The sequence below is a fragment of the Clupea harengus genome, chromosome 1 (assembly GCF_900700415.2).
Source record: "Clupea harengus chromosome 1, Ch_v2.0.2, whole genome shotgun sequence".
Lineage (NCBI taxonomy): Eukaryota > Metazoa > Chordata > Actinopteri > Clupeiformes > Clupeidae > Clupea > Clupea harengus.
The window spans coordinates 28,737,587-28,749,633 of NC_045152.1; the positions used below are offsets into that span (position 1 = coordinate 28,737,587).

A 12,047-nucleotide genomic window follows, 5' to 3' on the forward strand; every position below is an offset into this window, starting at 1 on the left:
TACAATTTGCGGATTGTGTGGGAATGTGCTATAGTGCATAAAACCTACAGTTGAGAATTGGAGCAGTACTTCAAAATGGCTGATTCACTATATAGTGGACTAGAGTGAGTGAATGGACATTCTGAATATAGCTAATAATATATAATAAATATATATATATATAATATAGCTACAAGGAGCCTGGGCCTCTGGTAGTCTATAATGACGCTAATGCTGAAGCTAACACTGCACAACTTTCTGCAAATAATTCTCAGTCTGTCTGTCTGTCGCTCTGTCTTTCTGTGTATCTATCCATGCTCTCCCTGTAACTATTCCATATACAGTAGCTCTTTCTAATGCTTAAATATATACAAATTCCATCTACCTTCTACCTACATCTTCCATGTCACATCTACAAATTTCATATACTTTCATATAGTCTGATTGGCCATCTGTTGTGCTTGTGTACACCTAGACAGCAGTGCAGATTGAAATGAATCCCATGGACTCCAGTGAGCATTTGGAATGCTGAATTGATTCACAAGTGTCACTGAGGCTCTGACTGGACAACAGGCCACATTAATGGCCTTGAGGAGAGAAGCCTGGAGGCTTGTGTTGATGAGACATGTCTTTGGTATGAACACACACACACACACACACACAATTACACACACATAATCACACACACATATGCACAAATGCATATACATACACACACACACACACAATACATAGGTTCAGACCAATGACTGTAATAACTGTTATTTACAGTCTGTCATTGGTACAGATATTTATACACGAAACACATGTATGCACAGATAAATACATCTGCACCCACACACACACACACACACACACAGAGAGAGAGAGAGAGAGAGAGAGAAGGTCCAAAAACTCTCTTCAAGCTACATTGTATCTCATCCAATCTCCTACAAGTTGAAATAACATACAAAAAAGATAAAAACCTGGACAAATAAGTTAACAAAACTACTAAAGCCAATAGATGTAAAGTAAATCGGAACTCCTTTCTTACCACCAGAGCTTTGTTTCAGTTGCCAGGTGCCATCTTTTTTTAAATAATTGATTTGATTTATTATTATGTTGCTGTTGTTTTTATTGTTATTGTTCTTCTTCTTATAAGTGTTATTATTATTATTACACTGAATAATTACCAGCTGGTGCAGAGTAAAGGTAATGTTGCCCATTTCAGTGGCTGAGGAAACTGTAATGCTAAAACCTGACTCTCTGTACTGGGATAACAACTCCAACATAACATGACTAACAGAACCCAGGTTTTTGTTGTTAGTCTGTACAGTATTTACAGAAATATTGCTGGGGATAGAGGACCGCCGACGTTAACAGCAGCTCCAGCCTGGATCCAGTGCTTCCATAATGGCCGCCGTTTTATTGTTCATATCGTCCATTGTGTTCTCAGCGCCATTTTACATCCAGGCCGGAGCTCTAGCTCCGTCAACCTGGCCACTTGCTTTATAGTGCATGAAGTAGCCTATATATAAAGGCGAATTGTGAGTGTGTCTTTCAGGGTGAAAAAAGAGTTATGATTAATAAAATTGACCACGGTAAGGAATAATGATTACAGTGCTATACTGTGAACAAATGCTGCACCAAAAAGGCATTTTCTACATATCAATAGGCTGCCCTGTTGAATAAATGTACTATGGTAAAGGAAACTCTGCATTAGCATTTGGCTAATTGCTAACTGAATGCGGCCCGAAAGGGCTGGATTCCCTTTCTGTCAGTAAAGACTCGCATATGACTCTCTCTCTCAAATTATGTAAACAACAAAGTGAACTGATATGGTTTAAACAAAATGTTAGCCTATATTTGACAGGGTGTTCTGGTATGAGCTAGCCTACTTCTTATGATCCAGTTTATGGCAACTGAGACATACATTTGTATTCAGACTAAAACTAGCCCTTTCCGACAAATGTGTCGCCAAAAACATTTTCAAATTACACATCAATAATTAAAAAATAATAATAAATAACATAATACAAGGACATGTTTTATGCTACATTAAAACGGCCAACTGCTATTGCTTTCAACGTGCATTTTTATTTTGTCTACTAAAGCCCAATCATAATAATGTCAGTAGGCCTATAAATATAGAAAGAGCTAACCCCTTTTAAATTTTATATTTTTCCTGTACATAACATTTTGCAGAAGTCGGTTCTAATAACTAAAATATTTCCATATACTAATGATGAGAGAAAAATAATTCTACAGGCAAGGCACAATCAAATCACACTTACTCCATCTTATAAAGGTCATTTTTATTTCAACTATGAAAATAATGTACAATAAATAATTTGAAATTTGCTATTAAAGAATCTCAATAAATAAACTAGTTTCTAAAATTCTTCAATAGGGACGCCCAACCAGGAGTGAATTTCTAAAAGCAGTTCAGCTATCCTTAATGTCTGACACAGTTCCTGAGAATTCAACGATTGAGCTTAATTTAAATGTTATTCAGTGAGCACAAACTGAGCGCAGAAAATTAAAAGGAGATAAATACCTGAAATTTCGACAGGGGAAGTCCGGATGGGGATGTAAGGTTAAAAACATAGCAATACTGTCAATTAATAACATGTTCGCTCCTTTACCACTCAGTGCCTCAATAATACCGTATTCATAATTAAACCCAAGATGAGAGGATATTTTCTATATCAATTTGCAGGAATGTTGCAGTCGAGAAGCATTCAAAACATTTTAACACGGCGACAGTCTTCAGAATTAGATTGTTCTTGAGTCACTGATGTTCAAATTGTTCATGTTTTGTCCTCCATTAGAACTGTAAATGCTGTAAATCTATTGTACAGAGGGTGCTCGTGAATAAGTCAAAGTCCTCTTCGGAGAAATCTACCGGACTGTCCAGCGAACTCTGCAGACTCGGTGACAAAGCGTCCGAAATCTGCAGGCATGAATCCGCAGAAAAGAAATTCAAATCGGGGAGCGAGGCGGTGTCCTGCGGCTCCGTAAACGAGTGATCCGAGCCAGATGCATGGCCCTCGCCTATTGTTGCAGGGTTATCTGTAGTGGGCGTTGGGTATGGGGGAGAGCGGACAGCTGGGTCAGAGGCAGATGCAGGCTCTTGTCCGCTCGGCTTATTCTCCTCGGGCGTGGGTTGCTTATTGTCAATGCTGTTCGTGTAGGAGGCTGTTGAAGTGCACGTCTCGGTTTCCGATGCTGCCGCTGAGCCTGAGCCCGAACCTGGGCCGGAACCCGAACCGGACGCTTCCAAGGGCTGACTTGAATATGGCGATGCGACATCGGTGCCTTCCAGAGGCTCGTACCCCCCAGGGTCGCCCTCTTGGCCATCCCTGTGGTGCGTAGTTTGGCGCTTGTGCTTCATCCGCCGGTTCTGGAACCATACTTTAACCTGTCGCTCAGTTAGATCCAGCAGCGCGGCGATCTCCACCCGGCGAGGCCGGCAGAGGTATTTGTTGAAATGGAACTCCTTCTCCAGCTCCAGGAGTTGAGTGTTCGTGTAGGCTGTCCTCAGTCTCCGGGATCCACTGCCGCTGTCCAGCCCGCCCTGCGTCTCTGGAAACACCAACACATGACACAGAAATAAGTATAATACATCAGGCTAATGGCACAGTTAACTCGCTGCTGAAAGCCCCAGCAAATGACGGGGCAAGTAATAAAAATCCCAATGCGCCATAACCCATTGCTCTGCGCCCACTGGGTTAGCCATGGCTGCAGTGCTATGCTTGTCTGTGTATCAGCTTTACTGTACACCCGTTATTCCACCAAGTCCCATATTTTGTTTTGTTCCACTGCCTCCACGTTATATACTGACATCCAATATGGCCACCCCAAGCCCCGAGACATGGTTATGAATATATATCATTAAGACGGCGCTGACACCGACTGCGATTAAATCGTTATACTAGATTTACAATCCGTATAGGGAGAAATGTAACTTTATCAGGAAGAATGCGCGCACAATCACGTCCTATGCCAACAAAATGGGGGAGGGGTGTTTAATGCCTTTAGGACCTTGCAATCACATTCTGCGTTTAACATTTAATATGATGACGATGATACATCATACATAAATGTTCGATTATGACTTTAAATATTGTATATTAATATATAGCTGGTCATTTGTTGTCTCCATGCAAATGAGAGAAGGTGTTTTTGACTTGGCTATGAATGAAAGACTAGCTCATGCAAAGCAATACTGCAGCCTGATGCAGCATCTCGTCTTACTCGTGTGTGACACACCGACTGGACAATTCTTAAGACATGAAATAGCTTGTATAAAAATCAGCAAACTGCAAATAAATGTTGTATAGGTGATACATAAGTAAAGTGGGCAGTTGCCACAGTTTTCCGAAACAGGACCACATTTTACCCCCCTTAAAGACAGCCATGCAAATGCGTAAAAATTAAAATTAAAAAAGGAAAAATGTTCATAACATGCTCCACATTCCAGTACAGACCTGTCGGGGACTCCAGTCCCACGTTGGCGTACCCGGAGGATGCAGGCGAAGGGGAAGAGGCAGCTGCTGTAGCAGCTCCAGGTTTCGGGCACTTTTTCGAGGATTTCTTCTCCTTCATCCATGGGAACTCGTGGGCCAGGGTACCGCCGCTCGCCGCCGGGACCGGGCCCAGCTGCGGCTGCGGCGTCCGGAGCTGGAGGCCATTGGAGGTGCGCTTTTGGCTCCTTGGTCGCGCCTGGTTGCTTGTGCAGGGGCTCAAGCTGGGTATGGTGTGCTCGAAAGGAGGAGGAATTACTGTCGAGTCCTTGATTGATGAAGTTTGAAATGACTCCAGGACAGCGGGGAAAGACGTCAGGCACTCAGCGAGGGAAGGCTGGCTGTTTATGAACCCAATCTCCCTCTCAAATTCAAAATTCATAGCTTCTCTTGGTCACAAAGCGGACGGCGATACCAAACAGCAAAAAGAAACAAAAACGAGAGATTATTTGCGCCCCGCTATAGCGTATTTGCGGGCTTTAATAATTGTGTATATTGGTGATATTACTAGCGTATGGGGACCTTGGTCTACTAAACTGAAGACTATGGGCGAAATTGCAGCCAATTCCTGGTCACATGACCATACATAGCCAATGGGAACGCGGGGCCTGGTGGCAAAAGAAAGCATTATTTTCACCAACTGATAAAAAATATCTTGGGATACAGGATTTGTTTGTATTAGCAGGGGGTAATAATTTCAATAAAAAAGGTGCCCGCTGACCATGTGTTCTGCCGTAGCTGTTTCGTGTGGGTGTTTAGGTGATGGACCTTCATGACAAACAATGGAGATATGTACGCATTGCTTCTGGACCTCGGTGATGTAATTTGGTCGCATTAAGTGATTGTTAAAAGCGCATCCACAACATGGCAAACACCCTCTTCTCATGCACTGCTCATTAATCTTCAAAGTTTTGACAACAGTAACAGACAATCAAGCTATCGATGTATAACTTTGCCCACACAAAATCTGTGAAGTGTCGTGCCCCCCTTATGAGGCTACATAGTCTACCTCGGATGAAATGTCGAATAGCGGTTACTTATTCTAAGCATAGCGTCTTGATACATTGTGTTTTGTACGATTCGTAGCGGGATTGCTGAAAGTGGAGATACAGGTCAGTGGCTCTGGTGTGTTTCACTTTAGAATATAGATGATTATTTGGAAGTATGGTATGATGTAAATTAAATATAGCCATCAGTATTGCGATGCATGTGTTTAGACCAATATGTGTTTAAAATGTCTATATACTTTATGGACTGGGCCCCATGTATTACCAGCAGTGCGAAGTTTTCACTGAGTGAAAAATGGTCGACATGTTTACTGGACTGACTAAAAGTTCACTGAGAGGTCGCGTTTACAACTGGGAGTCCTCGGTTAAGTGTAACAAGAAATGGGTTTGTTGACATTAAAATGAATTTAAGCAACATACTGGGCAGAGAGAGAAAAAGTAAAAATAAACTTCCACTACATGTAATACTTAAAAACTCTGGATGTTAAAAAGGCATTGTGGGAAGGGGTAGATATTTTTAGAATCGAAGTCGTGAAATAACAGCGGTGATCAATCTTAGCCCCAGCAAAAGGCTTGACAGGAGAAGCCCTCAAGAATTCTTCTCTTTTCCTCCAAGAACACAACAAAGAAAACGGCCTCTCTTTGCTCGGTTATCGAGTAATGTTTTCCTTTAACGTCTTTTTATACCATAGTTGACGATTAGCACAACAGAAAAGCAGATTATCTGAATGCGTAAAACGGAAGCCCAGCCGGGTTTTATGATGTGTGTTCATTGCTGACAAAAATGACCCAAGAAGATATAATTTAACACTGCTTTATCATTTGTGAGGGAGACAGAGAGAAGACGTGTTGCGGGGAATCTGCGTAGGTGGTTATGGTTTTTCAAATGAAATACAAAGAGGCTAGCAGGCCACAGCAGAGGCAGAGGAGGTCAAATCACTGCGAGGGCCTCCACCGGTGCTGACTTGGGCTGACTACGCGTAAACTAGGACAAGGGAACAGTGCTGTTTATCTCTCAAGCAATCATGCTGACTTCACTTTTTTTCACGATTTTGGAATTTCTTATTTTGCTTCCAAGAGGAACTGCCCTTCCTGGATTTATTTGCGTCGCCCACATGTCTGATTGCGTCGGTAATTATCATTAAAGGAGAGCTTATGTATTATCCACCTGAGGTTGCATGTTAAAAAATATCAAATCAAGTCTTCACTTAACTAACTGTTGCGACAAAATTCAATTCAGGGCTGATACAAATGTATAGGAGTATTTTCGTTTCTTGCAGTATAGTGTGGCTTAAATGACATTTACGTTTCTATTTTGTATCTAAAGGCTTATTCTTTCTATTTTACTGAGGTACATTGTACGGTTGAAGTACAGAAATCAGTCTAGATAAAGACAAGTAGAACGATAATTCACAAGTTTTCCTAACACAATGTTAATTCATTTAGTGAAGTATTTCTTTTGATTTGCTAAGCTCTGATTTCCAGTCACTAGCCTACTACCACTACTATATTATTATTATATGCATATGTTTCCTTCTATGGATTGAAACTTTCATGACAATATATCTGAAGATTGAAATTTTATATTGTATTATACATAGGTCCAAATCACACATTGTGTGTGTGTGTGTGTGTGCGTTTTTTTAATTTTTTTAATAAAATGCAAAATAACGAATGCTTGGATAACGCTTCAGTGTTTTATTACTCAAACACAGCTAACAGTTGTTGATGTGAGATGTTTTGGATGGTATAAAGTGCATCATGGTAGAATAGTATGTTTAGCCAAGTTAGGATTTGTGTTTCCCTAAAACCACGTGACTCTTTCAGGCGCGGACCCGAGGGCTCTTTCAGCGGTCTGCTATTGCCACGAAGAAAGACAGAGCACATGCTCCCTAGGAGTCACTGTGTGTGTTTGTGTGTGTGTGTGTGTGTGTGTGTGTGTGTGTGTGTGTGTTTGGGCGTGTTTTGTATCTGATGTTTAAAGGAACAGATGTAGAAGTGAATAACATAACATTTTATTAAAGAATTGCTCAACAGACAACTCTTACCAAGAGAAATAAAAGTAGCTACAAAGGACAAAAGAAGTTCTCAAAAAAGTGTTCTATACTTCGTCTAATTCTCGACTATGCAGGAACGGTCTGATTCCGCTCCCTCGCCCCCTGTACAAGTCAAGACATAATTTATGTACAAGGGTAACATAAACTACTTGTCTCTAAAATACAACAACTAAAAATTAATTTGTTACAATGACAAGAACACAACGTCTTTATAACAGGTAAATACTAAAAAAGTACATTTTTCTTGATATAAATACATGGGGGGATAAATAATAGAAAAAGAATGTATTTAAACTGGCTATAACAAATAAATATATATTTATGAATGTTCACTTGAACACACATACCGAAAGACGCTGATTGGAGGTCTTCCATTTCAAAATAAGATTTATTTTTCCTTACCCATCAAAATGTAAACTCTAAGTGCAACAATGATGCCCAGCCAAGAGAGCATTAGCGTAAACTGAGCCGTCTACCGCTCTCTGCTTTCCCGGACATGCATTTTGTTCAAATATACCCTGTTTCCACGTTAAGTCAAGACATGAGAAAATGTGGGCTTTTCGCATTAGTGGTGGCTAATGTAAGTGAACCCTAAAGATTGGAGGGGGGGGGGGGGGGGGTTACACTGAGTTGAGAGGAAGATGGGGAGGGGAGGGGGCAATGTCTGTGTACTACACAAGTTCTCAACTCTTTTTTTTACCCTGTTCCGATGACACAACAAATGACAATATCCTTTCCGTGCATTGCCCATGGAAGTTGGTAGCACAACTTTTACAGGACAGCATAATAAGTAACCTTATAACCCAGTACAAAAAGGGAGGTACACTACTTTGTTTTCCTAAGCGAGCAGCAAACAGTCGCTTGGTGATCTGTTATTTGACCAGAACCGATTCAAAAAATATCATGTTAGTGAGACGTTTCAAAAGAGAGGTAATGTGAAATAAAGGGAAGAGAACCAAAACAATCCAGTGGTTTGCTTGCTCCATACTGCCTTCTTAGCTCCACATACTGAGAGAGTTGTCCATAGACTATGCGTGGACTGCCATGACGTCAGCATTGGTTTTCATGCTGACGAGGTACACAAATAGTTACGGTGATGCAACGCAAGTCACAAGAGGTCACACGGCAGTTAATTTTTCCGTACAACACATCCATTATATCACCTAATCATTATGTTCATTAATTCTTAACTGGGCACGCTGTAGAAAAGGGGATCTTTGTGAAATAAACACTAATGTAAACGATTATGACAAATGGTCTTACACGTGATGGAGAGACGACATCAATACAACGGTCTATGAACACTGCAAGAAACCACTGGATCATCTTTTTCAACCCCATTGCATCGTCCCATGGGTTAGTTTTTTTTTTTTATTCGATTCACTTATTCCAAACCTGCTACAGATGCGTTAACTTGGGTGCTTCCTGGATTCTACCCTGAGAAGGATGGTGAGCTGACAGATCCGTGTATGTTGGATGAGGGTCACACGGTCCATGATGCTGGCTCGCTGACATCTGCGTGGCACCGTTGTAGTCCATGTTGCCCGACTGGTGGTGTGGCAGGTGATTGAGACCGTACATGGATGGCCCGGTGGTGGGCATCGCATCCACGTAGTTCCCCCCAACGTACACAGGACTGCCCTGCATGTTGGGAGTTCCGTAGCTGCTGTTACCCTGTAGCCCGTGAGGGTCGTACTCTGGCGCTGTGTTGGCATATTTCTGTTGCGAGGGGCAGCTTTTCATGGGGTTTTGGTAGGCTGAAGACATGGCATATGCGTTTTGATGGGGCTTGTTGAAAGATGGCGGAGAAGGGGCGTCGTAGCTGCCAGCCATCGAGTGCATGGAGTTCATGAAGCCTGCAGAGGACTGCATGGGGAGGGGCGGGCTTCCGGTGGGTGACGGTCCACCAGAGGAAGAGCCCAAGCCTTTGCATTTTTGATCTTTCTTGTACTTCATGCGCCGGTTTTGAAACCAAATTTTGATCTGCCGCTCGCTGAGGTTGAGCAGGTTTGCCATCTCCACTCGGCGTGGTCGGCACAGGTAGCGGTTGAAGTGGAACTCCTTCTCCAGCTCCACCAGCTGTGCGCTCGTGTATGCGGTGCGTGCTCTCTTGGAGGCCGCCGAACCCGGGGGGCTTTTTTCGCCGCCACTGCTCTCTGCAGGGATGGGAATGAAATAAAACATAATTACCACACGAGGAAATTGAATGCATCTTTCTCTAATAAAGCAGGCAACGAAACTTATCCCCCTGATATTAGTTGTCAACACTTCATAACTTTGGCATTTATTAAGCGATGAGAGCCCCAACATTGACCGGGTGTATGTAAATTGTATTGTTGCCAAAGCCCACGGCCAGAATGGTATTGGGGTGACACAAATCACTTTCTCTGTCTTCATTGATACTTTGTAGTATTACCCAACCGCATAGGCGTCAACGCTGGCAAAGTGTGCATAGCAGTGCTAGTTACAGCTATGTTTGTTGAACATATGCACCAGTTGAGTTATTTTATTGTAAGGTGCATAGGTGTCTGTGGCTGACATCTTGAAATTAGTCTGCTGTAAAGTGCACAGGACTTAACCTGGCAAAGTGTGCACAGATGTTAGGTTTTTAATGTGTTACTCGCTATACCATATTATAATCATTAATCAGGTGCACAATAATACTATTAATATGTATAGTCCTCCACTGGAGTTATACCCGCACCCTCAGACACCGAACGTGGCCGTGCTAATAATTACACTACAATCCACGGGTTTCTCACGTGACGCTAGGATGACTCTTTTTCACTACAGGGTTATGTATTCACTAACCACTAATTGACAGAAATATATCCCACTTGTTTTTAGTATATATTTAAACATTTGAGTTTTAAAGTACTACAGAATCCCAAAAACCTATGATCTTTTTTCATTTGTATTCGGGCTACACTCAGTGTACTAGCAGAGGCAGAACGCAATAGGCCAGTGACAAGTATGGCCTATGTAAAATCCCTTCTATGTTCCCAGCACTTTCCAAACCAAACTGACGCCCCAGCATAAATTCAAAATAAATGCGGAAAGTCTGTAAGCTTGATTGCATCGAAAGGTGCATTTGTCTGTTACCTAATCATACTAACGTTCCTTGACACTCGTCAAATGAAATGAGCCAGGGCGCTTATCTCAAGCTATGTTAGAATCTTAGTGCGATTATCGTCCTCCCAGATGAAAGGCGATAAATTCAAAAAACTGCATAATCTTGCCCGTTCTGTAATTCGTGTATTCTCCAAAGATCATCAAGAGAGCATAACATTTGGTTTTGTACTGTATAAATAAAGGGATCTTTTTCCAGAGACATTGATTGAAATGGCGAAGGCCTGATACACCCTCTATTGTCTCTCTTCACAGGCTAATAAGTGTTGCCTAACATCTGTCTACAGCGCAAGGAGGCAGGTGGGGAGAAAGGGGGAAGGGGGATTGGCACACACCGTTAGCTGAACTTGCACTAGGAGAGCCGGTTTTTTGCTTGGTGGCCTGCCTTGACTCTTTCATCCACGGGAATATATGCTTGCTGATGGTTGGATTCGGGGGCAGTGAGGACGACTTGGGGGTGGGTTTAGCTGCCCCCCCGCCATTGCCTCCGCTGCTGCCCGGCTGCTGCGCTGTGGTAGAGGTGGAGGAGTTGACGGGGTTCTGGGGAGGGGAGACCTGGGGGGGCGGTTGGTGTTCAGGTGGCAGACTGGGGCGCATGCAGCTCCCGTTTAGTTCCTTCGTCTTGGCATGTTGCTGAGTGGCGCTGTTGCCAAGAGACTGCAGCGAGCAGGCAGACCTCTGGAAGTCACCATCGAGGTGCGCCGAGGACTGGAAGGCCGGTTGAGGGGCATCATAGCCGAAGCCATTGGCCCCTTGGTACGAATAACCTCCATAAAGCGTCGAGTTGTCGTAGTAGGTCGTTTTCTGCATTTCCAAAAGTCGTGTTACCGGCTACCAGGGTCCTGACGACCTTCTGGAAGAACATTGGCACCAGGTGTCACGTGACGGTCTCTTTCCAACGGCCTCTTGGAAGCTGACCTGAAAGGTTATAAGAATCACATAATAAGAGAGGCGCTAGATAAATCCATCTTACCCCATGAAAGGCGCCATGACATGAATTGAGCCTTCCCACAAGGCGAGTTGCAGATGCTATGTCAGCTTATAGGCTGCTCTCTTTTCACCCTCCCTTCACAAACATAAACACCACGCACACATTGCCTCATACTTATAAAAGAAAAGTTTAGCTAAATCTTCACGTGAATACAACAAATAAAGTTACATATTCGTAATTGTGTATTGTGCCATTACTCTATGTGGAATCACATGCTAATTTCTGGGGAATTAACATTGAGAATTATCCCTGGTACAATGTGTACAATGTTATTAAACGTACTACAACCACATTTCTGTTGTCTTTCTTATACTGTAGCCATGTCTGTAAGAATGTCCCAATTGAATGAATACTGCAGAATTAATAATTTAGTGTATTG

The 12,047-nt window shown here is 42.6% G+C and overlaps 2 protein-coding genes across 5 annotated transcripts in view; both read right to left on the minus strand.

Moving 5' to 3' along the window:
• Positions 1–2,252: 2,252 nt before the first annotated feature.
• hoxb2a (homeobox B2a) lies at positions 2,253–7,121 on the minus strand. The gene is made up of 2 exons (XM_012841847.2): positions 4,449–7,121; positions 2,253–3,543 (listed from the first exon to the last, which is right to left on the minus strand). The coding sequence occupies exons 1-2, from the start codon at positions 4,864–4,866 to the stop codon at positions 2,786–2,788; spliced, it is 1,176 nt and encodes a 391-aa protein (XP_012697301.1). The 5' UTR covers positions 4,867–7,121; the 3' UTR covers positions 2,253–2,785.
• Positions 7,122–7,490: 369 nt separating this feature from the next.
• Positions 7,491–12,047, minus strand: part of hoxb3a (homeobox B3a) — a 57,066-nt gene continuing 52,509 nt past the window's right edge. For all 4 annotated transcript variants that reach the window (XM_031574934.2, XM_012841858.3, XM_031574952.2 and 1 more), the window contains 2 exons: positions 11,013–11,595; positions 7,491–9,704 (listed from right to left, as the gene is read on the minus strand). In XM_031574934.2, coding sequence (XP_031430794.1) covers positions 8,947–9,704; positions 11,013–11,487 — 1,233 coding nt within the window. In that variant the 5' untranslated portion in view covers positions 11,488–11,595 and the 3' untranslated portion in view covers positions 7,491–8,946. The remainder of the gene's footprint in view (positions 9,705–11,012; positions 11,596–12,047) is intronic.